Source organism: Salarias fasciatus, chromosome 17 (genome assembly GCF_902148845.1).
Source record: "Salarias fasciatus chromosome 17, fSalaFa1.1, whole genome shotgun sequence".
In the NCBI taxonomy this organism is placed as follows: Eukaryota; Metazoa; Chordata; class Actinopteri; order Blenniiformes; family Blenniidae; genus Salarias; species Salarias fasciatus.
Genome location: NC_043761.1, coordinates 12,925,168 through 12,952,809, shown reverse-complemented (window position 1 = coordinate 12,952,809; position 27,642 = coordinate 12,925,168). Strand labels below are relative to the sequence as shown.

Below are 27,642 nucleotides of genomic sequence, written 5' to 3'. Positions count from 1 at the left end.
TGGCTGCGTTTCAACCGCAAACATTAGTAACGTTGTTAATCTGCTCACGTTTGTCGCTCTCAACGTGCTCAGGTGGCACTTTATTCTGTAAAGCTGAAGGTAATTATGGAAGGGAGATTGAAAGTGTTGGCTTTCCAAACTGGCTTTCTCTCTAATTGATAATCTTAATTATAGAGCCAATATTAACTGGTAATTGTTATTCTTTCCAGATATGGATTTATCTTGTTCTCGCCCATTCTAATCAGTTTCTAGATTGTCGGTTTTGCAAACAGCAGTAAGGAAATAGAAATAAAATGTATATCTGTGTACCTCGTATCATAATACCTCGTATCATAAGGTCATTTATGTAAATTGAAGAACTTTTATTCACATTTTTAATATACGCACAATAGTAAACTTTACACAAGGATTTTTGCTCATTATGGAACTTTTTTGGCGCCCTCTGAAGAACATATTTGTCAAGTCGCTTTGTTTTTGCACACTCTACATCCGTATATTAGCGTTAACCTTAAATCCTTTCAAGGACTTTCGAGCATTAAAGATATGAAAAGATGTCACGAGCGCAAATGACAGGATGAAGCAATTAACGTCAGGTAGAGATTAATTACTTTCAACGATACACTTCATTAGTGACACTTCACTGTGGCGCCATCGGAGTTGAGCATGTCAGCAAGTCACCGACACAATGAACATCTGTTAGGAACGGCACTTTGAATGATTCAGTGAAGTCGCTACGCGCATTGTTTAGTATTCGCACAGCGTGCGGCCACTCCCTGCAACATTTAAGGCCGCTTCTGTAAAATGTGATTAAAAGTTATTTGAATTTCAAGCATGTATGTGCAAGCTGTTGTTCGGCGGAGGTCATCCACCTTTTGTTCACCAATTAGCAACAACAGCCTCCATGCTAGATTTTAAAAGTAGTTCTGGGAGCCCAGAATCTTGCAGATAACAGTGACTGGGATCCTGTATCAAGTCTTCGAGCTGTAAAGCTGACTGAGTCAAGGAAAACGCTGATGGTGCAAAAGGATCACAGCAAACTTATTACAGTTGATCCTGAGGGGAAGAATCATCTTCTGTATTAGATTTTTTTTTTTTTGAAATGTGTCACTCAAAAACCTCAACCTTATGGAGCTTATTGGCTGGAATATCCATCTGGCAACCGCCTTGTAGCGGAAACGAAGACACCAAATGACTAAAACTACCATGCAAACATGTTTAATCACTACGCATTACATTATTTTGAGTTCAAGACCTTGAAAACCATTGTTTTCCTTGCAGATAATCACATAGTATAATGAGGAAAGGTGACTATCGGAGGGTAAAAAGGGTCCAGTACATGCAGGAATCCAGTGTTTTGTTTGGATCAGTCGCCTACAACATCAGCTTTAGCCTGAATCCATGTTTCTCTGGTGCAGAGCGAAGCCAAAAAATACTATACATCCTCTCAGTAAAGCGCGCTGCTGAGGTGAAACCAGGTAGAATCCATTATTCTTTATTGATTCTCCTCAGTACCGCGACGCTAAGAAGGAGATAAAGATAAAAGGGAAGCAGATGAGTAATAGAGGAAGTTTTAATCTTTGATAAAAGTGAGATATGCGAGGTGCTGTAGTGCCTGGCACCCTGACCCGACAGTGAGAAAATCCTCGCTTTGTGTCTTCGGGTCTTTTCTGTGCAGAGTTTGCATGCATGACTTTTCCTCCCGTTTCCACTCACAGTCCATAAGCACACATTTAAGATGAATTGTTGACCTTTGATTGCAGCTGTTTGCTTAATTTCTGGTGTCACAGTCAAAGAAGTGTCTAGAAAAGAAAGTTTTCCAACATCTTCTATTTCATCGTCAGAATTAATTATTGGAGAACGGCTGTTTACACACTGGCTCCAAGGCGACCCCGGGCGATGCAGGATCAGCCAGACGGCTTCTTTTGTGTGTTTGTGTTGTGCAGAAGGTTTTCGACTCAGTTGAAAAATGTCAGCACCTTTGGGTTTAGTTTGCACTGAAATAGAAATGGAATAAATCCATGCAAATACACTTTAAACCAGACTTTAAACTTGCATTTCATACAAAAAAAACCCCACATTTTTATTTGTAACCGGTTAAATAATTCCATCCGATTAAAGCGAGAGGGAACCTTTAATGGATGCATCTCCTTGAGCCTTTATTCTCCTCCTTATTGGCTCAGAGATCAATAATGGAAAGGGAGTGAGGTCATGGGTTCCCATTGTAGATTGACTTCAGCCATTAGAGCTATAAAGAGAAAATGAGAAAAAGGTGTGCGTGCACATCAGCTGCATATATTTAGCAAGTCGATAACACGTTGGTCAGAATCTGCTTCCACCCACGTCGGGTTTTTACTAATATCACTACAACCGTGCTTTAAAATCTGTATTAATAGCGTGTCGTAGCGGAGAAAAATCCTGCAGCTTCTTCCCACATTAACCCGATTTCCTGCATAATTTATGACTGTGTGGTGAATCCATACTGGCAACAAAGACAGACAGACTAAAGCCAGACCCGGGTGGGCAGGATCACTGCTGAAGGTGATGAAACTGTCTTGAAACAACTTTGAAAGAGATGCAAACACGGAAAACGCAGAAGTGGAAATAAGCCTCTGCGTGGCGAAGGTGTCCGCCTCTCAAGACAAATGCATGGAAACACACCGCTCACATCTTCATCATTCCATTAATGCTTGAATCTGATGGATTTTAGTTAATATAGCAATGCAGAATATTACTTACCTCTCCATTAGAGTGGACAGAGGACTCTTGACCCACCTGAAATATTTATAAATGTCTTGAAGTTTCATCAACTATCACATGCAACAATGTGCAATAGTATTCTGCGCAAACTTCCACTTACTTTTGCTGCAATATTAATCACCACCCGACTGCTCCTTATTGATAATTCAGTGAGCTTTAGAAAGGATAGTGTTGGACACAATGAACTGACGCCAGTAATCTTTGAATCCTTTGAATCTGGAAAGCTCAGGGGTCGAATGTGACCAAACCTTCATCTAAAAATAACAGGGCGAATATTGGAGTCACACTCCTCATTTAATCAGAAATACAATAGGCCACGGTCGTCTGGGATCGGCTCCAACGCCCCATAACCCGCAATTGAATATAGTGATAGAGAAGATGGATGGAGTTCGTTATTGATCCTCACTTATTTTTCCAACATGAAAGCTGTTTATAGTCTCCACATGGAAACCAAAAGGATTCATGCGTTAATTACTTTTTCATTTAGTCATTTGGTTATGACTGTTATGGCAGGACTGAAAAAAGAAAGAAAGCATATATTAAATTCAGCTCTTTTTAAAGAAAAGGTCTGATTTAAGCCCACTCTGCTGTCCAGCCTTTCTCATTAAACCTTAAACTCTTTTCAAACTTACCTATTGTTATTTTTAGAAACTGATAAATTATTGATGTTTAAGTGTGAGGATTAGTCATGCATATACAGATACGGAGTCAGTCGTAGAGGGGGGGAAAAAAAGACGAAGCCGCTTCATTAGGCACCTTGTAGTTTTGCTTCCTGTGAGGAAGATTTAACCCTCGACCTTTTGGCGGGTTCAGATGGATTAGCAGTGAATAACAAACACACGTCTTCATCATTTACTTTCCAGTCATTTTTATCTGCTGCCTGCCGAGGTTGAGAAGAGATTCACCCCTCAGTCCAAATCCAATTAACTCTTTTTGCGTGTGTGTGTGTGTGTGCGTGTGTGTGTGAGAACATGACAGTTTGTTTTTCTGCCTCTTTAAACTCTTGAATCCAGCAGTCTGATGCTATTTAAAAGCCCCTTTTCTCTGTCATTACTTCCAAATATATCTTTTCAAAAAGAAGAAGGATTTGCCTCAAGCTGCTTATTTGTCGCATCGCTGTCACAGAGCTGGACGTATACAGCTCGGAGTCGGTGCGGCGGGAGCCTAGAGGTCACGGGAACTGGCCCCACATAAAAGGAAGGTCGCCAGCTTGCAGCCTGGAAACACAGGCGGATTCGTGAAGCAGAGAACGCTTTTTTTCTTATCAGAAAGCTGCGACCAATAACAGCAACACCCCTTCCAAAAAGGTTATTTTGTTTTGTTCTCAGCAATTTACAGATAACTTTATTGGAATTCTGTAAAATGGCAGAAAAATACCTGCAAGCTCAGCTCGGCTTCAAGTTGTAGGAAAATAATCAGCGAGGGATTCCCTGAGCCGCAGCTTCTTCGCGTAAAATGGATGCACTTGAAAATAGAGACTGGACTTTTCATATGAAGGTTACACGATTTATACTTTATATTGAGAAATAACGAACAGATGAAACTGAAACTGTTATAATATTTCAATATAAGGGAAGACGTTGCAAATAAAATGCTATATTTCGTCAATACAATAAATATTTCTGCTGTATTCACTGGAGATTGCAGCGTTGCAGTGGAAGCCTTATTGCCTTATTGTTAGAAAAGTAGTGTGAAAGTCGGACAAAGGATGAAAACTTGGATGAAGCTGCAGAAACCGTGCAGCTTGATAAGGGACGGTGGTGATAGTTAGGATTTATAGTGTTTTGATACAGATTTGTTAAATAAAGCACAAATGTCAGTCATCTGCTGTATATTTGGAATCTGAAGAGGAATTAGGACTTGTTGTTTGGGTTGAAAATTTCCCTGTATTTTGAAACGAGATGTATTTTCTAAAAAAAAGACATTATTTTGATGAATTTTTCTCCCAAAATATTTTGCTTTTTGTGAGAAACAGTTTTTCCCTTAATGCTTTTTAGAGTAAAATAGTGATGAATGGTTATTAAGTAGGCACAATAACTAAATTCTTACTGCCAGACTTATTTTTTAAATTGTTCTTTTTCTTTTTGTTGCTATGACTGGTACTTTATTCACACTTTTTAACTATTACTGTTATTATTTCACATTCATACGCTCTGAAACTTCCCTGACCGTCGTCTTTCTTCCCCTATCTGTGTGACACTTCCTGTCCACCAGACACCATCCCTGCATGGATGCATGTCTCTCCCCTGCTCCACAAGTTTCCAGCCACGTCTGGCATTTCACCTCTCTCGTAAACAGCTAATTGAACCTCCTGCATCTTTTATAACCTCCTGCTTGTCTGACATGATCCCGAGCTGTTTATGAGTCGTCTGGATCTATCTCCGCGGTGCAGCTTGTTAAATCGCCAAAATGCCTTGAATTTATGCTCGCCCCGTCTGCACATCATTCATCACTCATTGTGCAGAGTACCTGAAGTGCTGCGAGGCACCGAGCATGTTTGATCTTCAAATATTTGTGTGTGATACGTCGGGCTCTGTCATCGCTTCGCAGCAGGTGATTTCAGTTGAAATACAGTGATAAGTAATGAGCAAAGAGCGGAGTGTGTGGGTGGCGCTCATGGAAGATTATAGTGCCGAGCTGCTTTTCTCTGCTTCGCTATTGAGCTCATTCCACATATATATATATATACATTTGGCTTTGGCTCCAAGCCCGTTTCTTTCTTCAAAGAACGAGGAAATATCAGAATGTTGAGCAAATATTGACCAGAAAAAAAGAGAGAAAAGGAGAAACCTGAAAGCTGGATGCAGTATTAAAAAGTATAGATGAAAGGGAAATTCCAAACCAATGCATTTGAGACACATTCAGAATAAAAATAAATTAAGAAAGGTCTAAAATAGCACTGAAAAAAAAGAAAAACCTGATATGGCATTGAATGAAGTCTGAGGGTTTAAGACTTGATACAAAAGAAGACCTTCTTCTTATCTTTTCTGGCGGGTTGTCACAGGTTTGAGGGACCCCGACGGCTCAAGCAGGGTCTGATTAAAATGTCAGATTAGACTGTGAAACAGGCGGAGAGGCCTCACCTGAGGCTGGGGGCCGGTGGTTCAACGGGGTCAGCATTTCTGTGAAGTGGGTCAGAGCTGGACACCGACGTGCTTTAAGAATCATGAATAACATCCTTAAATTTACTGTGCGTGTGTGTGTGTGTGTGTGTGTGTGTGTGTGTGTGTATGTGTGTAGCAGATCATTCTGGTGGAACCAGAAACAGCAGTTTTTCTGCCATGAGCATCTTGGAAGCGGCTGAACTTTGACACGAGACACAGAAACACCACATTACAGACAACAAACACCCTCAGAATGCCATCTCACTGTGAATTCAGCCAGCCGGCCGAGTACGCATCTTGCTGAAGGACATTTTGACAAGACACATGACTGCTTGCACACACACACACACACACACACACACACCGTGAGGAGCTGAGCCTGGAGCTCCCAGTCGCAGGGCAGGCTGCCTAATCACCAGACCCCCCTCTGCCACTGTCAGCCCGCCCCCCGGCCCCCGCAGCAATAAATACACTGCTCCTGTTGTATGTTGAAAATTAATGGCATCAATCACGCGTCCTCATTAGGCCGCGGCACGTATACACGGCAAACATTGTAATCTGGCTCGTGCTCTCTTCGCCGGCTCACCCTCTCATTTTTCTTTTCCCTTTTTGTGGTATTCCATGAGTGAAATGAGCTCGCACCGCTTAGAGCCACAGCAGTAATTATTTATTGTCAAGCTCCGCTTCTTCCATCTTCCAACTTGTGGAAAGAGAGTTTCGGCTTTCGTCAGTCGTCAAAGCTGAAGTGACGAAGCCAAGAAGTCGACTTCAGTCCATACATGCACAGTAGACAACAGGGTTCAAACAGGAGAACCCCTCACTGTGCTGTGACACAACTACCCACTTCCCTGCAGATTATTTATTTCCCACACACTCGTACATTTTGAACCCAAGACGGCCTCGATCACCTTCGATGTTGCAGCACAAAGACCTGAATATACATCAAACTTGAACTACTGCATAGTGTTTATTATTCACAGCCGCAGATTTATAATCTTTTTAACCCTATAGTGGATGAAGCAGCTGAGATATTGCATTCAAGGCTGCCACCATGTGGCGCTCACGCGAAGTGCAGCATGATCAGTGAGTTGTGGTCATCATGTCGACTGGACCTTTTGTCATCTCAACAACTTTCTGGCCTCAACATGAAACAGCCTCCATCATGTGGTGTTGACATACATGCACTCTGGTTATCGGATCGTATGTGGAACATTTGTAAAGGTCGCCCTCCTCGTGGCAGCTTATTCATAGGAGCACAAAACGTATATATAGAGAAACCTGGGTTGCTTTTCATTATCAGCTTTCTAAAGCTTAGTCCAAGGGCAGGGGAAGTGATCTGGAAGCTTTTCAACATGAACACAAATCTTAGCATGACACACACTGCACGCACACACACACTGGTGACACTGATTCTTGCCATTTATTTACTAGATATTACATATATTTTCTTAGAATTTTTCAACAGCCCTCTAACAATACTGCGTTGGCAAACAGGTTGTGCATCAGCTGTTTAGACTCATACAGACTTCTCTAAAAGTCATCTATAAAAGCGTACAGTACACACACTGATATCCAGAGATCTTGCAGCTATTGTTGGTGTTACCATCATTCTTGAAATGGCAATGACAGCGTGTCACCAACCACTCAGGCCAGTGACACACACACACACACACACACACAGACACACACACACACACACACACACACACACACACACACACACACACACACACACACGCGTGCGCGGGAATGCCTGCCATGTGCAGGACGCCAGTGTCTCCAGTTCGTATTAGACCAGGTCAGGTTTTGCTTTCCAAGGCTGGAGAATTGTAGACAGGCAGCATCATAGCTAAAAATACTTAATCCAGGGGTTCAGGAAGTGTAAAATTCACCGTCAGCAGTGGAGACAGAGAGAGAATATGAAGACACCTCACTGAGTTTCTTAGTTTTGAAGACATAATGTTAATTTCCATCTTTATGTGTATCCTTAACTTGAATAAGTTACCATGTTACTATGTTTGAAGATAATATTCTCAGCTCACATCAACTTTACTTATGAAGCACTTTAAAAACAACCATCATTATCACAAGGTGCTGTACATAAAAACCTCAAAGGATAAGGTGCGAGCAAATAAAACTATAAAAATACAATACAAAGTCTACAATGTCAACACCAAAAACAGGAGCAGAGTCTCAAGCTGGATTAAAAGCCAAAGAGTAAAAATGGATCTCGAGATTAGTTTTAAAAATAAGACAGTGAAGCCGCTTGTCTGATGTGCAGCAGTAGCTCATTACACAACTTATGGGTGACGACAGAAAAAGCTCTGATGCCGAGACGCCGTGCTTCTCAGCTGCAAGTCCACAGAAAAAAGCAGTGGCCCTAAGATTGAGCCCTGTGGGACCCCAAATGTAAGAGAAGCTGAGAAAGATTCCAAGCTAGCGAGGATATAATATGAAGAGTAACGAGAGAGATTAGTTTTGTTTGGTAGTGTTGTTCATCAAGAACATATTGTTTTCAGCTTTTATTGCAATATTTCAACATATCTCTAAACCAATAAAAATGTCAGACATTCTCCATCGTCTTCAGTCATTTTTTTCCGCATGTCTTTCAACATTCCACTCATGAATCAACTGGTGTGAAATAAAATGAAGCATGAACTGTGTGAAATGGTTTATCCACTTATTTAGATCCATTTTATTGCCAGAAGGTGTCATAGCAAAACAAAATATTCTTGGTAATAAAAAAACAACAACAATGGGAGTCTACTTTTCCACTTGTAGTGCTTTGAGTCACTGGAAATGGCCTTCAAGCAGATGTACTGAAGCTTCCACATGCTTTCACCTCAAACAGTATGCCAACAATTTTCAGGTTGATTGGCCTTTAAAATCTCTATTTCTGTTGACTCGGGATTCCTCCTCCTGCTTTCGGGTGAGCAGCCGCTGCTGAGTGAGGAGCCTCACTGAGCTCCGCCGCCTGTGTCGAACATCTTCTTACGTCCCTCCATGCCTGACATGGCCTCCACGTTCTTACGCCAGTCACCCACCTCAGTGGTAAGAACCTGGGAACGGCCATAGTTTGAAATTGAGTGTGTCTTACTAAATATTTAGAAAAGTCAGAGGATGAAGAGACTCTTTGGTACCTTGTCCTGCTTGACGTCCTCCTTCTTCACAGACTTGAGGTTGGCTCTGAGGTCCATTGAGCCCTTGTGTTTGGAGCCCAGGAGGGCTCTCATCATCTCGTCGGCTGACACCCTCACCTTCCTCAGCGCCGGCTTCTTGAACTTGCCCCCGAGATCCTGCACCTTCAGTTTGAGCTCATGGATCTGATTTTGTATCGAAGAAAATGCTTTTTGAGACTTTTCTAAATCTCTAATATATTAAATATTTCTTTCTTTCTGACTACTGATTTACTTTTCCCTGAACCTCCAGTATATCTAACAATAAAAAAACAAAGGGAACAATAATATGACTAATGATCTCATTCTAGGTCGTAGGAAGAAGTGAAGAGAAACTCACATCTTTGTTGTGTTTTCCCACTTTGTATTCACAATCGTATCTCTCCTCGTCCACAACCTCTATTTTTTCATGGAGCTTCCTGCAGAGATCCTGAAAATTACAGACGTTTTCAATAATCCAGCTATTTGTTTATGCACATTTTGATCTTCAAAGAGGAACCGTCTGGTGGTTGCTTGCTCGTACTTGTAGCTCCTGCAGCGACAACCCCGACATCTGCAGAGGGGGCAGCTTCTCTCCGAGGTAGCGCACCTTCTCCTCCTCCCTCTCCTGCCTCTCCCGCTCCAGATCCTCACAAGCTCTCGTGAGGAGAAGCATCTGATTGTGTGTAATATTCAGGAAAAGAAACAGGGAAGAGACATTTTCAATCAAAAAACAAATTAATTAAGGCAAGTTCTAGTATATACTGGGCTGTAATCCAGAGAGGACCTCACAGGGTCCAGTTCGAAAACAGTAGCCTACTTGTATTTCTAAGCACTGAAACAAGGAGGAAAATAGGTAAACGTAGTACATATATGTCACTGTGCAATGGTTTTTGCTGCTCAGACCCAGCTGAACTCTAGAGAGCTGTTTGTTGTCCCTGAGGCACAAAGAAATACAGAAATGTATGTCGATTTTCATAAATACCTAAAATACATTATTTCTACATGTATGATGCACTTTGTGGTGCATAGAAATAGCATTATTACTGTCATATTTGGAAGAGATTTAACACTTTGCATGTAGAACAATGGTAGTGTATTAGAATAAAGATTTCTTTATTTAAAATGTCCTATTTGAAAATCGTAAGGTTGTGACGATTGAAAAAATGTTCCAACTCACTTTGAGGGAGAGCTTCCGAGAAGCCGAGATCTTCGACTTCGGCTGTTGAAAACAGAAACATGTCAGTATTGTAGATGCTTATATTGCAGGCATGGTGATTATTAAGTTTTGTGAAAGTAGGTGTATCTTTAAATCAGCATGGAAAAGTTTACAGACTTCCATAATTGCTTCTACTGGCAAATCCCTCATGCATGTCCCTACATGGCAAACTATCAGGTACAGTAAGTTTCTCTGAGTGTCAGACTCCTCCACACTCCTCACTGCAGCTGCATGTAAAAAGATAATGCTTTATTATTAGGATGAACTGAAGGGGCGAGTGCTCAGGGATGCTGATAACAGTTCTGACCGATAAGCACCGCCGGATCTCTGCCATGTGCGTAAGAACAATGTGTCCCCTCTCCATGCATGGTGGGGGGGGATTAGCGCTGTGGAATATAGCCGGCTCACCTTATCCCCTTTGGGATTCATCGCTGTGGATCTGTCGAGCTCCTGAAACAGCGAACAGGGATAAATGGAGCTGATGATGCTATATGGGTAATCACACGAATGAGTGCATCTTCTATTCTTATTATTGTTACAACTTTGCTTCACTCCAAAAGGGTTAAAGACACAACATGCACAAGACAGCAACTGTCAGATATAAAGAATAAAGGGATATCTTACCGCACTCCAGCTGAAAGTGTAAAGACAGAAGAGACAGGTGTGTTAGTCAAGTTTGGGGATAATGAGTCATTATAACTGAACTACAGTGTCATTTGATGCAAAGGGATCAACATCATTTGACAGGAGGCTTAAAGCAAGGACACAACAGGAACTATTTCCCCCTGCGACCGTCAGCATCGTCAGATCCTTTTTGCAGTACGAACTCGACCGATTTATGAACAGATTACATCAAGTACAAAAAAGTCTACAGACAATTCAGACTGCAAGCAAACCTGGCCCTTCAGAGTTTCCTTTGATCTTAGGATTAAAACTTTAGAAAAAGATAATTCATACTAAAACAGATCTGCAAATATTTGTTAAATTACACACAAAGCAACAATTACAAAGTATCTCACAAGCTTGGAATATGCTCAGCTGTAGTGTAAATGAGTTGCTGGTCTACCTGGGAATGGCTGTCTTCAGAGCAGAGGAGAGTCAGACAGTGGCTGCTGAAGACAATGAGCAGCTTTTATTTGAGCCGGGCGGCGGCTGGACAGCAGATATAACGTCTGGTCCCAAGAATGCGCTGGCCTCACACCAAGCATGGAATATCACCTCCCCTGACACTGTGACAACAGCGGGAAAGTGTAAGAATAAATCATGAGCTTTACCTTAATGGTGTTGTCTTGATAATGCAGTTTGGGTCATGAACTGATTTTATTATTCGGAAAAAAAATATTACACAAAGAAAGATTATATAGAAATATATAATCCTCACAAATACTGATACTAAAATGAGATTAAAAGTACTACAAAAATAGTGCAATGTACAACCAAGATGTTGATGTTTTCATTAGATGCTACAAGATTTGCATAAAAATGCTTAAATATTATATTTATATATCCCAGCCAAGACACAAACCAGTAACATGCAAAGAAAATGATTACAAATACATTCCCATGATGCTTCGCTTCGCTTAGCTCAGGGTAATGCGACAAAAAATGATGAGATTATGTTCATGTTGAAAAGCATGCTTTCATTCCACGGCTGGGACCCTCGTTCCTTCTGAACTGCTGTAAAACGTGTAATCGAGGTAAATACATCGATGTTAGATTTACCCACAGCTCCTTCTCTGGGTGGTAATAATGCCGACGGGCCTCATGGAAAAGCCCACTATCATATTCTAAAAATAGGTCGGGTCATCTCTTATAATAGACCACTTTAATCTGTGGTAACTCTGTCAGCGTGCCAGTGAAGATCTCAAGAAATGGTTCACCTCGACTACCTTTTGGATTTTTTCTGACTCTCTCTCGGTGGAAGCAATTAATAAAAAAAAAATGAAGAAAATGAATGAGGCACAGGACGGATCTGTATGGCCTTGTAATGGCTGTTATAACCCAGGTTTTTCATATAAGGCTACATTTAGAGACATTTTTATGGCTGAATACCAGGACTGAGCTCCTTTGACCTTCATACCCTCCTATGTGAAGAATAATTTCTGAGGCTATATGTAAAATATTGACGGTTTAATGGACGTGGATGAGAAGAAGGTTGAATAAAAGACTTTGATGGCTGCGACAGTGAAAATATATAGCTATATTCAGATTAGAATATCTGAAGACTGTCAAGTGTATAGACTATGCTGTAATAAATTCCTATTGTTGATCTTTTATTGATTTTTAGAGGTGAAAAAAGATATTACCCAAATATTTGCTTCCAGGTTTAAATTTATTTCTGACAGCTTAACAACTAAAAGCTTGGAAAAATAATAAAATAGAACATGTCAATCACACTCAGATGTCAAATAACAGGAATGTTCAATATTTTATTCATCTTCATCAAACCAATGCAACGTATGTTGTTGTGCATGCAGTTTGTGTGGTCTGTTTCATTGTTGCAAATACAAAAAGTAATACATTTAATTTTTATATACAATGCTTTCTGGTAATTAACAGTTTCACAGTGATATTTTTAAAGAAGCAATTGTTAAAAGTACATATTTTCTATCCTTCTGACTGTTTTGTATACTTTCATTTTCCCAGATCATCACAGGAAGCTTAAGTTTTACCACATTTTAATATTTATGGATAATTTGGGTACCCATAACACGACCCTGTGGAACTCCACAATGCTCAGTTGATTGAGAAAATATCTTCCTATTCCTACTTCAGCATAACTTTTCACAATTCTTCCTTTTCCATAATCGTCCCTTGCTTCTGCCTATTAAGCTTCTCCTGACTTCCCTCTGACCCGCTGAACCCAGTAACGTCTTTGTTCTCTTTCGTTTACAAGTCTGCCTTGTCTTCGCTTTGTCTGTCAACAAATACTTGGCATGACTTTATGAAGATTTCAAAGCACGAGTGCTAATCTTGACCGCAGCGCTGACACTCCTTGCAAATCACTTAACCCTGAAGCATCGAGTTTCTAATCTTTCCAGTGGCTTATACCGGAATAAAACTGATGCAAGCGCTAAGATGTTTTTGGTAAACAGAGTATTAGCTCCAAGGACGTCTTTGCAAGGAGCCGCATGAAACATGGAGGAGTCAATGCTGAACCTTCGCCCTCATGAGTTGTTAAGACTTCTCGGAGATTACAAATAATAATGAAATGAACGGGGAGATTTGTTTGGGACAAGACTAGCATGTGAAATGTGGACAGATTTCCATCTATCCAACCATTCATCTTCTGGAGCTGATTTGTGTAGACTCAGGTTGCATGGGGGAGTTGGATCTGCCAACCGCAGACAAAAGGAAGGGTCTTCTTCTCTGTCTTGCTGCTTGTACAACATGCATTCGAGGATAATTGTGACCTTAAACTACCTGTAAGTGTGAATATCAGTGGTTCTTCTTCCAGTGTGAGTCTGAAGATCCTGAATAAGATAAGACAAAACCAAAATGACAACAAGAGGATATCAGTATGCAAGCCAGGAGTAATTATGTTAGATATATTAACTAAAAACATGATTTGATCCTTTTGTATTGGGGCAACAGGTTAAAAAAAATCACATGTTGCTCCCTGATAGCAGTAGCAGCTGAAGAGACGGCACATCCACCAGCGACGAGAAACAATGAAGGGATGAAGACGCGGGGGGGCAACAAATGTTCTGTCATCATTTTTTGTCTGTGATCCTCAGCAGGTGGTTGTGCTATTTTAGATGCAACCCAACTCCCTTCTGTCTCTACATAGACCCCTACTCCTTAAAAAAAAGAGGAAACAACATAGGGAGGGCTCTGTGTCGGGGAGCTGCTGCGATACACTTTCTTCTGATGGTACTTTCACTAATGTGTGAGGTTTGGGTGGGAAAGAAGGAAAAATATCCGATTTTCTGTAAGAAAGAATTGATGTTTGTGTTGTTTCTTACAGGTTTTATTCTGTTCTCAACTCAAGTTTGGAGGGTTATTTGTTTTTTCAATTGTCTGCAATACAATCCACCTGAAAGCGAGTCACGGTGTGGGCAGTTGAGGCTCTGAAGTCTGCATTATCATTTCAAACTACTTTGTTCTGTTCGTGACCCAGACAAGGTTCAAGCCTATTTATACAGGTAAAAATAGACTTGTTGAGCTCTGGGTTTAAATTGCACAATGTTTTAGGGTCAACAAATGGGAAACAATATGTGTGTTGACACCTATCTTGTATTTGTGTATGAGTAGCAGTTGTTTTTTTCAGAATCATATAACTTCACAGACACAGCCACGCTGCAACAAAGTGTTGCACATAAATAGACATAAAAACCTCAAAGCACGTGGTGCCAGCAACAAAACAACAAAAATACAATAAAATGGGGACAATAAAAACAGGAGTAAAGTCTGCTTTCAAAAACTAAAGCTGCGTTTCATTGAAATTCATCATCAGAACAGTTTGTTTTTCCATCATTGCATTCCTCCGCTCCTCTGCAGACTTGCCTCTCTCACACTTTTTGGATGCTGTACAGGACTCCATAGTAGCACCTTTGTTTGGACACTGGGCAGCGAGAACAGCTGATGCGTGACTCCAGCCAAGCGGCCTGCAATGGCACCCCTCCGCCTGCTGCTCCAACCTTGACTCTGCCCTCCGAGATTCCCAGCAGGGTGCAGCGGGTGCCCTGAGCAGCCCGCATTTCTCAGCTAACTCCACTTTAATCGGCCTGCAGCCGTAGACTGAAATAAGCAGGAAGGGTTTTTTTTGTTTTACAAATATGAACCAAACTAAGAAACTCTTCTTCTTTTGACCAGTTTGCAAGTAATTGGTTCACTGGAAATGCGAGATATTATGTTCTCATGTTTTTGGTACCTGTCCATCCATCTTTCCATATTCTGTACTGTTATTACCCGCTTTTGGTTGCAGGGTGCTGGATCTGATACCACCTGATCACACTCAACATTCAATACTATGGCCAACTTGCAGTTAAAAAATTAACCTCAGAATTAGTGGAACTCTCTCTGTGAGGCCAGAATGCCAACCAGCATTTTTTTTAACACATTTTATTGTTTTTATGCACAAACCAAGCAATATAATTTAGGAAAGGTATCCAAATGGTGAAAAGTAACCGGTCTTCACCTTTTACTGCAGCTTGTAATCTTTCATGAGGGAGGACATTAAAGATCTCCCTGTGCCAAAGGGCAATACATGGTGGGAGTGCCTTGACGCAGCTTTGTAGTCAACACTTCCGAGCAACTGAGAGTTTTTCTAACAGCTTATGGTGTGTTGTAGAAAGGTGTAAGTCTCTGGATGGAAGGCCTACGAGGAAGACACCAGGGTCTTTCTTAAAATATATTTTTTTTTTAATATCCCAATGAATTCTTTTGAAATAAGTGACCAAAATTTAGAAATGATATGCATAGTACATAAAGGTGAAATGGAGTGATCAATCTTATTCAAAATAACAGGAGTAATATGTGACCTAATATATAACTGAAGGGACTTTACATTTCTCCTTCCGAGGTATTTAACTACACTACCGTTCAAAAGTTTTAGAACACCCCAATTTTTCCAGTGTTTTTACTGAAAATTATGCCGTTTAATGTCTCAGTGCACTCAGACGTCAAAGCATAGTACAAATAAGCAAATGGAGTCAAAAAAGAAATTATGGAATCAATTTATACACCAAAACGTATTCTAAACTGTTGACTCATCAAAGTAGCCACCTTTGGCAGATTTAACAGCTGAACACACACGTGGCATTCTTCCTACAATAGAAATCAAATATTCTTCAGAAAGTTCTTCCCATGTCTGTTGCAGAAGTTCCTATTAACATGTGGCACTTGTGGGCTGCTTTGCTTTCACTCTTCTGTCCATTTCATCCCAAACCAGCTCAATGGGGTTTAAGTCTGGAGACTGTGCTGGCCACTCCATGGTTTCAAGTTTACCAGCTTCTTCTTTCGCAAGATAGTTCTGGCATAGCTTGGACTTATGTTTTGGGTCATTGTCTTGCTGTAAGATGAACCCCTGACCAACTAGACGCATACCAGAGGGTACTGCGTGGCGCTGCAGGATGCTGTGGTAGCCGTTTTGGTTCAGGGTGCCTCTCACTCTGAACAAGTCACCAACCCTGGATCCAGCAAAACAACCCCAGACCATCACACTTCCTCCTCCATGTTTGGCAGTTGAAGCCACACACTGTGGAAGCATCCTTTCACCTGCTCTACGCCGTACAAACATCCTGTGTGATGAACCCAAGATTTAAAATTTTGATTCATCAGTCCATAATACCGTTTTCCAGTCTTCAGTAGTCCAGTGGCAGTGTTTCTTGGCCCAGGCAAGCCTCTTGGTCTTATTCTGACGTCTTAGCAATGGTTTTCTTGCTGCAACTCGTCCAGTCAAACCCGCAGCTCAAGCGTGAGACTTGCTTACTACGACCACTATTTAGCTGTGCTTGAAGCTGTTGTCCTGTGAGCCGCCTATCACGCAAAACTGTTGACTCTCAGAAACTGAACTTGATTCAGTTGTGGCTTTGGGTCTGCCAGACCTCTTCCTGTCAAGGTTTGCCCCAATTTCTGACTTCCTGTTGATGGTGAAGGAAACTGTACTCACTGACACCTTGATTTTCTTTGCAATTTCTCTGTAGGAAAGACCTACATTTTTCAGTGTTATGATGGTCTGTCTCTCTTCCACTCTTGATTGCCTTTTTCTTGCCATTTCTGTAGCAACTCACTACTTTCTAGAGTGCAGTACTGTTCAACTGATGCTCACGAGGGTATGATGCCATACTGTGTTCAAACACTGCTTTTATGCTGACAGAGGGGCTTGTTAGTAATCAAGCAAACTTGGAAGACCTGTAGGAATTATTAGCACCAGCTTTATAAGGCTTGGTCACCCTCCGTTGCTGCAGGACAGCGATCAATTGTTAACCCATTTTGTGTTATTGTTCTGAAATGCACTCTGTTTTTTCAGTTTTGGGTAACCTTACTTTTTATTTTACCCTCTGGTAGTTCACCACTTACCGTTGTATCATTTCAAGCTACTGATTGGACTTGATTGACTTGAGTTGCAATAAATAACTGGAAAAATTGGGGTGTTCTAAAACTTTTGACTATATTTTTTTTTTCTGTAATTTCTTACTTTACTGGTGCATGCATATTGTGTAATAAATACCATAATATGTAAATATATACTGTATTCTTATCCTGCCAGAATATTCTGCTTATTTCAGTGTCACATAATGCCATTTGTCTTGTTTTTCTTGGATTTTAAAGCATATAAAACATAAAACTCCCCTCACAGACAAAGGCCCATCCAGAAAAAAAAACAGCACAGCTGAGAGCAAGGTTAAGAAGTTCAAGTGTCTAAAAATGCCTTCCGCCCACACATGGGATTTATTTTATAGGAGATAAAGCAACCAAATAAAGACCGCCAGAGGCCAGCAGAGCTGCCTCACTAAATCTGAAGAGGAAAAAGAGAAAACTATGTAAGGTTTAAACATATATGTGCATGCACGATAAATAAATTTGAAAAAATAAACTCAATAAACAGCTGGTAGCCTGAGGAGTGTGTCTGGGTTAAAGAGAGATCCATGAGTGTGTTCAGTGAGGCTGGGGTGTGGTAGTAAAAGCCTCCATTGAGTCATGCAGACACATTCCAGCAGGGGGCGACAGCAGCTCACATGAGGGGTCTCAGCGGGGAGCCAGAGGAGATCCTGGGCTCTGCAGCAGCCTGTGACAAGTCAGCAGGAGTAAGCAAAAGACCCCACAGCGGCACTGTCAAAATAAAAAAACCCACCGACACAGTTTACTGGGTCTGTTTCTTCCATCTTCTGCTCCACTTTATCTCAGTCCCAGCTCTTACTGGAAGGACATGCCGCCAGTTCACCGCAGGGCAAACACACAGACAGAGACAGCCACCTAACCTTTGTTTCATCCTCATGATCAAAGACCAGGAAGCAAAAAGGGCAGAAGATTCCCAGATGTCATAAACTTTATGGTTTAATATAGTGATGGTAAATTAAACAAACAGTATTCTGCAACTGTCTGACTATAATACTATATATGTATATAAAACGATATCGCCTTATGACAGTTTTATCTAAGGTGCATCATCTTTGGACAATGATCTTTGGACAATGTAATTCATGTGGAGAGGATATTAAATGTGTGATCTATACCGCTGTGATTAATCAGTAAGTGATGAGAGCAGAGATTCAGAGAAATTATCTTGATTTACAAAGACACGAGCGGATGAACAGAAAATAACCGTCTGGAGAGCGGCTTGTGGCCTTGGCCCGGCGTTATATTGTGACAGCGCGTTTCCGCCCTGCGCGGCGCGCTTTCTCTTGCGCTTGACGCGTCTCGAGCCGCACAAGAAGCACTTTGTCTCGGCGGAGGGGGGTGTTGACAGGAGGGAGATGGGGGAGGTAGAGGGAGGCTGAATTGGACTGGCCCGGTTCACTTCTTCTCCCACCGCAGAGCCGGAGAGCAGGAAAAGCAGACAGGAGAAAAGGGATCCAGGGGGTCTGGATCAGAGGGGGACTCTCTTTTACGCACGCAAGGACACCCCCGTTTTTCTTCTTTTTTTTTTTTTTTTTTTTTTTTTTTTTTCTGTTTTCTTTTTTGGAGGGGATGCGGCGGGACACCAGGCGTGGAGGGGAGCCCGCATGATTCCTCCCGGTCCTCAGACAGTAATGATGGTGGTGATGCGCCGCGGTCGGACCGGCGGATTCCTGCAGAGCCCGACACACTGCGCCACAGAGCCGCGAGCCCGCGCGAGCCGCTGCGGGGATACACGCGCCTGCCTCTCTCCATCCGAGGGCGCAAAGCCGGATTTCCAGCCCGATGCGTGAGCTGAACGAGCGGCCAGCCGACCTCCTCCGCAGCTCCATTCACGCCCCAACTCCTCCGCGGGATGCGACGGGGCTCCGCCGCTGAACCGAGCCTGCGCTGAACCGAGACCGCCGGACCCCATGCGTGCGCGCCGGGTGTTTTGAAGAGACGAGAGAAAGAGAAAGACTGGGGGGGGAAAAGATGTTGGCGCGATGTTACCGGCCCAAGCTGTCGGTATGGGCCGCTCTGTGCGTGCTGGTTCTCTGCTGGTTCTACGTGTTCCCGGTCTACAGGCTCCCCCGAGATAAAGACGTCGTGGAGGAGGTGCTGAGGCAGGGGGAGGCATGGCACAAGAACCAGACGGGGATCGATCTATACAGGTCAGACTCCGGACTCAGATTTCTGCCCATTGATTCAAAACACTGCCTCCCAATGTGGATGAGATCTCCTTCAGATCTCCCAAAAGACACAGCAGGATCTCCAGAGATGTGGTTTTTTCGGAGCCTGTCCACTTTTGAGCGTGCCGGTTGGAAATTGTTGCCCTATTTGTTGGTTTTTAATAGGGAGAATTGTCGCCCTGGGCCTCCGACCTCCTTTGTCCTCACTTTGATCTCTTGAACATATGGACAAAGTCTTAATAATGAGATTGTAATTCATACTCAGCAGGAGAAAAGCTGTTAATCGTATAATCTGGTGTTAAGAGCCACAACCGTGCAAGAAAAAGAAGAAAAAATCAGATTCAGCAAGTGTTTTTTGAATCTACATATCTGGAACTTGTGCTACACTTTATGGGTCTTTCATTTGGCTCGTCTTTTAAAGCAAATCACGTCAACAGAACATGTTAGTTACACTGTGGCAGTCTTATTTAAGTCTTACTCAGTTGAGAATGTGACAACTCTCTGAGGCAAAGCCGATTAGGATAATCAGAGAAAGTGACACCTGCAGAGCGGCGGGCATGGCGCTCCTCCTGGAGATGGTGTTTCTATAGGCTCCCTCTCCTCAACCTCATTTTGACCTTTCCCTAGTGAGGAGTTGTGAACCGCTTTAACAACACAAGTAACTGAGTGAAAGAAAAATCCCAATTTAGAGGTTTTCTTTTCACATTGAATTCTAATCTGAATCAGTAGCGTCCAACATGCTTGGCACACAGTGGCTCTTTGTCTTCTCATCATTCAAGCTATCTCTGGGACAATGTAATTTGGCAATTATTAATGCCTGCCGCTTATCACAGTCCCAGCTGCCCCGTTGAGTCTGATTTGTGTCGCACCGTCCAGAGATCGCCAGAGACCCCAGCGATTACTCCACCTTCTCTCCACAGGAAGCTGCTGACAGACTGCTGCGATCCCAGACGCATGTTTGCAGTGACCAAGGAGAACTCGCCAGTGGGCAAAGTCCTGTGGTACGACGGCGAGTTCTACCACTCACACACCGTCAACAACGAGACCTACTCGCTCTTCGTGCAGGTACATTCCCGCTATTGGCTAAAAACTGTAATTGAAGAGTTTTCAGTCACTCATGGCAATGTGAGGCTTTGTGTTCAGATGAGTGTGATTTTCCACGTGCTTGCTCCATGTTTGGGTTTCTGGTGGGGGGGCTCCCTTTGAGGAAGCCACAAACTTTTATGGAAATCCCCTCCCTGAGACTCACATGACTTTGGATCGAGCAGATGTGTCGTGGAGTCGTAACTGTGACCAGATGATGGTCAAAAGGACGCTTTTTTCTCTGGCTCAGCGCGATTTATTCATGGTGTCTGTTCTCGCCAATCTGTAATGGAAGGGAGGCTGGAAGGGTGGCAGCAGAGGAAAAGGACATCCTCAGAGGCCTGGGGGGGATTACTGATACGGCCAGATGATTCAATATTAGGATGTGGGAACGTGTGAGAGGAGGAGGATATTCCAGGAGAGGAAGACCTTAGGGATGCTGCAAACAACAGCGAGGTGCCACATTGAAAGCTTCACGCTTACTGGAAATTACCCTCTAACATAACAATGGGGTTTCTGGAAAGACTAAATATGGACAACGACATTTCAGGTGCAGACAAGTACGGATATAAAAGTTTTTTATTGTTTGGGTATATACATCCTTTCAAATCGTGCCCTTTGTTGAGTGCTCAGGAGGCCGTGCACTGTCGTGTTTCCTCCACTTAGGAAAGAGATGTTTAAACTTTCAGCAAACACCAGAAGAGGATATGTTGCCAAGTTGTTTCCCTTTTCCTTCCCATGTTAAGCTTGTACTGATGTACTATTCAGAAATGGACCCGGAGTGTGTATTAATGCCTCTGTGTGTCCCTCTGGTCGTAGATAAGGACTGCAATTCTATTTTTGACATGGAACAGTGTGTGTGTGTGTGTGTGTGTGTGTGTGTGTGTGTGTGTGTGTGTGTGTGTGTGTGTGAATCTGAATGAGGGTGCTTCTATATGCATGTGCCTGGAAACAGGACAAAATGAGAAAGTCGGGGGCGGCTGCTGTTGCTGTGGTTTTTGTATCTAGGGCCAGCAGATCTCAATAATAATCGGGACTTGAATCCTTTCACCGAGGCTGCAGACCTGCGGTCTTAATATCTCGCCGGGCGAATGGGATGAATATCTGACCCTAATTTGCAGGCGTGAGCGATGCATGTTCATTCATGAAGGGTGGGGGAGGTGAGGGTGAATAAATGAGGATATGAAGAGAGAGAGAGAGAGAGAGAGAGAGGCCGGGCAAGATTGAGCTTTGTGTGCGTGTGTGTGAATATGAACCAGGCTGTATTCAACTGGTTCTTGTGTTTTTTTGCACGCTCTGCTTCTATTTTTTATTAGTTTTATTTGAGTTTAATCAGAATAACATGCCTCCCTCGCTCGGACATCATGTCAGAAGCCTGCTAACCGCTCCACCACAATCAAAACAAAAACAAATCTAAATGTGTTTTATGCACCTAAATATAAAGAAGTTGTTTATATTCAGGATAGACGGCCCTTTCATTGACAGTATCTGTCTAACTGTGAAAGCTTTCTTGTTTAATATCTCTTATAAAATGCCTGAAAGCTGAAGCGTCTGTGCCTGGTGGTGTGTTCCCATGTCGCCGGGATGCAGCCGGTGGTTATTATTCTCCGTCTCTGACTCCAGTGCGTCAGCCTGCCCAAGGTTATGGCACCACTCTGCTGCATTGTGCGGGCCTCCATCCGCCCGCTCGCATGGCATATTTTTAGTAGCGCCGTTGCGCCACCCCGGCTGCGCGCTTCCCTGAAGGAAGGTAACTGGTAGTTATGGAGGGGGGGCGGGGGGGGCAGTGTACGTCTTCTCAACTACCACTGCTGTGATTGCAGGTCTGCCTGAACACACAGACGGCCGAGTTCGCAGCGCCAGGCTGGCATCAGCCTCCCGATCTGGGCACCTGCCAGGGAATGTGCCAATTAGGGCTTTGAGAGTTAATTGCTGGTTACTTCAGTGACTGAAACAGAGCATGTATGCATACAGCACGGAGAACTGAACAAGAGGCTCATACAAATACTTCCTCGCTGATCGTCTTGTAAACTCATTACACGATGAAGAACTATCTGGGATTTGTGGAAAAATGAAGTTAAATCCTGAATGCCTTTTTTTTTTTAAAGCTACTTTAGTGAGCCTGTAACCTTATTAGATTTAACAACTGGACTGCTTTTTGTGATATTTGTGGTCCTTCCCTGCTTTTTATTGCGGCTGATAGAATCTTCTTTTGTTTTTAGCCTTTCTCCAGACTGCACAGTGCACGTTATCTGCAGCCTCATAACTGACAAACCGCACTTCCTCCTTCTGTAGCCGGTTGAGCCTGGTGTCACAGCAATAAGTGTCCCCCCTTCCTTGAGCCCAGCTTTCTGGTTTGATGGGCTGTTAGCAGGGCATTGTCCCCCGACTCAAGCCACTGTCACGGTCCAAGAGAGCCCCCGAGGCAGAGAGAAGTGTGTGTGTGTGTGTGTGTGTGTGTGTGTGTGTGTGTGTGTGTGTGTGTGTGTGTGTGTGTGTGTGTGTGTGTGTGTGTGTGTGTGTGCGCGTTCTTAAGTGTGTGCCCTCCACGAGGAATAATGAGCACAATTGTTTCCGCCGTCTTAATCCATGCCTACATCTTAAATGCAGCTGGGGCCGAAAGAGGGGACGTGTTTTGCTTTTTGGCAGAGACGCGTGCTGCGTTAGTTAGTGCCTCTCCGTCAGCATCCGCCCCTCTGTCCTTCCTGAGCAGCTCTTTAATTTAGATGATGATCAGACAGCGGTGATTCACTCCCTGCAGGTAGTGAGTCAGGGGTTTCTGTTAAATGGAAACATCTTACTTATAAAACTTGCATAATCACATAATCAGTCAGCTGTGATTTTTTTTTTTCTTTTTTTTAACAGTTTGCTTTAATTAAGAGTGCAAAAGGAACACAAAGTAATGGGTCAAAAGAGGATAAAAGATTGAAAATGTTTTAATAAATGCAGAATTGTCTTTTTTTTTTTCTTTTTTTTACCCCTTTTCCAGTTCAGCTGCTAAGGCATGCAGCATTATATGACCGAGAGTCTTGCAACAGGAAGAGATTGGGGCGAGCGCAGGATTGTTAATACAGTGTGACGCGTGCATCTGCCTCAAGTGTGCGATTTGATCCAGAAAGACATTAATCACCGTTTGTGGCTTTTACATATTTTCAATCTGTGTTTCCCACCGTCCAGGACAACCCGCTGCAGCTGCCCCTGAAGAAGTGCGCCGTGGTGGGCAACGGGGGAATCCTCAGGCACAGCAAGTGCGGGCACCACATCGACCGGGCCGACTTCATCATGCGGTGAGAAACGAGGACTCTGGGAGTCCTCGGGTGTGGCGCAGGGGCTGTAATTGCTCCGCCGCTCCTCCATGTTTGAGTCCGCCGTGCCCAAGAGAGCAATCAAAACGCCACCAGCCAGCAGTGATAATGAGAACTGGCGTCAACTAGCGCAGAGAGGAAATGGGTCACTGCGAGGTCAAGAGAGCGTCGGGGTTAGGCGTGAATCAGTAAAATGGACATCGAGGGAGGATGACGAGTGGAGAAGTGTCAAGAATAAAAAGCGAGAATCATCATTGAAGGCCTTCACAGTTGATCTGCTGCTTAAAGAGTTTGTAGCTGGTTCACGAGACTGGTTGGAGTTCAAAACACAAGAAAATCCCTTATGACAATAAAGCCCGTGATTAGTACTGGTATTGAGCCAGAAATGCATCTCGTTCGAATCGCACTAAACAAATATGCTCAGTACATCACGAGTTGTCCTACAGGTCTTTCAGACGCCATCTCCACGCCTGTGTGCACAACATCTAGTCTGCACCATTTCCACACAGGTTTTAACTCTGTCAGGCCCTCAAACGTGTTTGAACTGCGAGAGAAAAACCACACATCCTGCAGACTTCATGCGTTCTTGCAAAATGCATCAATCTGAAACCTTTTTATGTTCACTAGATGAGTCCGGAACTGCTTCATAATGACAAACTTTTTAAGCGAGTTTACACTGTAGAAAAAAAAAAACCAGCTGAATCATCAAATCGTGTCCTGTAAAACCTGCTCAACAAGCTGAGCTTAGTTGTGTATTTTCAGGTGATTCATGACATGACATGTCATGAGGTTGTTTTATCCATGAAGTATTTCCAGTTTGAAGGTACATTTGATGAATTAGTCCAGCTTGATCTCTTCAAGTTTTCTCCTTTCTGTGACTTTTTCTCTTTTTTTTTCTTTTTTGTTTTTTGGTTTCTCCATTAAAACTGAGCTGCCTCGAGCAGAGAAGAAAAACCATTACTGATGGTAATGGAGCCTAAAACTGCAGAGTCACCGTTTGGCAGAAATCAGAAAAAGTGACAGCAACACACGTTCTCATCTCAGTGATTCACAGCTTGCATTACCAGCTTTGAACATGACAAGATATTATCAACCTGATTGACCTGTTCAACCAGGACCATTTATCTTTGACGTCTTCTCTGCTGTCATGCTCGACAAATTCTTAATAAAAGAATTTTACATACTATATGTAATAAAAGTGCACATGCCTGGCTTACCTAATGGCAAATGACCAAAAAAAAAAACAACAACAATGCCATCAAAATGAAGAATGACAAAATAAGACTCAATTGAAAAATCCCTGAATAATAAATATCAAAATACAATGACATCTACTCAGCCGTCTGTTTATCAATGGGCGAACACAGGCACACACATTAACTTAAAGAGGAATTTCATTCTCACCAGTTAACATCAGAGGCATATTTTTGGAGGGAACCAGAGTACTCCCAGAGAAAACTCCCGCACGCACAGGGAAAACATCCAAACTCGACTCCAGCCAGGGGGTTTGGAGTCTGACGTCACTGCTGCTGTGTGCGACGGACAAACAGCGAAAATAAGACAATGTTCTGTAAAACATGTAATATGCTGAAATATTCATCCTTTAAATGTGGGTTAAGATTAATGATTTAAAATACGGCAGCTACTGTATCGGCCTCACTGGACGTTGCATAACGCTTCTGTCTCTGTTTGTTTCTGCCTCTTGTGCACATAAATTCACATTCATCTGTTTCCCCACTCACTTCTGTAATCAGATGTCATCAGGACGTAAAACAATAACATTAGCTCACTAATTCTTTTATTGCGCGTTATAAATGAATTTGTGTGTGTGGTTGAGTATTAATGTCTGACTGATGAGACGACTCTCACTCTAATGTGAATTGAATCGTTTGTTGAAGCAGTGATTTAAAGGTTTGTAATGATTGAGTCTTAAGTTTTTAATTACCTACGAACACAGCTCCTTTGCATGCCATGCATGTGGATTAATACCATGCCTCCCTGTGTCTTTCAGGTGCAACCTGCCTCCACTGTCCAAAGGTTTTGTGGAGGATGTGGGAACCAGGACACATCTGGTTACAGCCAACCCCAGCATCATAGAGAAAAGGTATTCAGGCATAAGAAGACTAATAAACAGACTCCTCTGTTGACTCTGGATTATTAAACTTACATACATTGTAAAGATGAATCTCCTCTCAATGTCTCATATAAGAGCTTTTTTTTTTTTAATTTCTGAGTCACTGTGATGGTTTAACCACACAGGAAACTCTTTACAAACCTTTCACATGAGTCATCAAATCACAGATGTGCCGTCCTGACTGAAACGCTTCTGCGCTCTCTGTGCTGGTCTCAGATTTCAGAACCTTCTGTGGTCAAGAAAATCATTCGTGGACAGCATGAAGGCGTACGGCTCCAGCTACGTCTACATGCCGGCCTTCTCCATGAAGCCCGGCACCGACCTGTCGCTGCGGGCGCACTACGCCCTGGCGGACTCCTCCTCCAACCTCACCATGCTCTTCGCCAATCCCGAGTTCCTGCGGACGGTGGGGAAGTTCTGGAAGGCCCACGGCGTGCACGGCAAGCGCCTCTCCTCGGGGCTCTTCATGGTCAGCCTGGCCCTGGGGCTGTGCGAGGAGGTGGCGGTCTACGGCTTCTGGCCGTTCTCCGTCGACCTGGAGGAGAAGCCCATCAGCCACCACTACTACGACAACATGCCGCCCTACAAGGGCTTCCACGCCATGCCGGAGGAGTTCGTGCAGCTCTGGCACTTGCACAAAAGCGGCACTCTGCGCATGAGGGTGGGACGCTGCCCCCCCCAGGAGGGAGGGAGCTAGAGTTCGCATTCGAGGGGGATGAAGACGGTCGACTTGTCATAATGAAACAAATGAGTGCGCAGATTTGTGGCGTGTCCCTACCCACTCCGGCCGCCCCTCCGGTTAATCCCCAATTACCATGAGAATGTCCTCCTACTCAGACCAGCAGCATCAGGGACACATGGTTTAAAAATGTTCATACATTCCCGAAACCTGCCAGATCCCCCCCCCCCCCGCTCCTTCCAGAACCTCAGAGTGTGCGTGTGTGATCTTCGGGCGAAGCATCAGCTGGGACCGGCACATGGTCGTGGGTGGATTTGTTCTCTCGACTACTGTATCTGACTGACATATGGGGCAGCTGGGCCGACCCCCCTCCGGGTCTTTGTTAAACAGGAGGAGCGGAATAATAAAACGCACCGAAAGACTGGCGAGTAACAAGGGAGAGAAAGATAATGGTGTTCTGGTACCTAGCAGCTCGAATAGCAGTGAAATTTAATGGCGAGATAAAAGAGGGTGGCGAGAGGGGGGGGGGGTGGTGGGGACGCCTGCTGGTATGTGTGAGGGGGATTTTTTTTTTTTTTTTCCCCCTGCTTTTCTTCAACCGAGCGCTTGATTGGCATTCTGTGCTGCCAAACAGAGCTTCAGCTCAAAGCAGGCGCCATTAGAAATGGAATCTTAAGTACTGCATCCACTCGAATGTCTAGCCAAGTTGCATTTTAACCCTTTACCGAAAAGGGAAAATGAGTACAACGTGTTGTAGTTTTAGTGCTTTATTTTTGCCAAATGTGATTTTTTTTTTTTTCCTTTTCTTCTTGTTTGTTTTTCAGAAATAATGTGAATTCTGTGAGCACAGTGTAATCAGAAATGAACATTTGCTTCTCCGGTACGATTCAATCAGATGCAGGCTTTTAGGCTGTGAAGGAAGCGAGCCGGCGTCTCTGGAGGCGCTGCTGCTGGAAGTCATCTCTTGGTAACT

General features: G+C 43.3%; 2 protein-coding genes across 2 annotated transcripts; one reads left to right on the top strand and one right to left on the bottom strand.

The window, feature by feature from the left end:
• Positions 1 to 8,524: 8,524 nt before the first annotated feature.
• LOC115404186 (troponin I, slow skeletal muscle-like) lies at positions 8,525 to 11,362 on the bottom strand. Its single transcript, XM_030113421.1, has 8 exons — positions 11,302 to 11,362; positions 10,860 to 10,869; positions 10,644 to 10,685; positions 10,197 to 10,238; positions 9,561 to 9,692; positions 9,378 to 9,467; positions 9,002 to 9,184; positions 8,525 to 8,920 (listed from the first exon to the last, which is right to left on the bottom strand). The coding sequence occupies exons 3-8, from the start codon at positions 10,662 to 10,664 to the stop codon at positions 8,819 to 8,821; spliced, it is 570 nt and encodes a 189-aa protein (XP_029969281.1). The 5' UTR covers positions 10,665 to 10,685; positions 10,860 to 10,869; positions 11,302 to 11,362; the 3' UTR covers positions 8,525 to 8,818.
• Positions 11,363 to 18,874: 7,512 nt separating this feature from the next.
• On the top strand, positions 18,875 to 27,195 carry st8sia1 (ST8 alpha-N-acetyl-neuraminide alpha-2,8-sialyltransferase 1). Its single transcript, XM_030113420.1, has 5 exons — positions 18,875 to 19,450; positions 20,389 to 20,533; positions 23,729 to 23,838; positions 25,868 to 25,960; positions 26,207 to 27,195. Exons 1-5 carry the CDS (start codon positions 19,272 to 19,274, stop codon positions 26,685 to 26,687), a joined length of 1,008 nt encoding a protein of 335 aa, XP_029969280.1. The 5' UTR covers positions 18,875 to 19,271; the 3' UTR covers positions 26,688 to 27,195.
• The last annotated feature ends 447 nt before the right edge of the window (positions 27,196 to 27,642 follow it).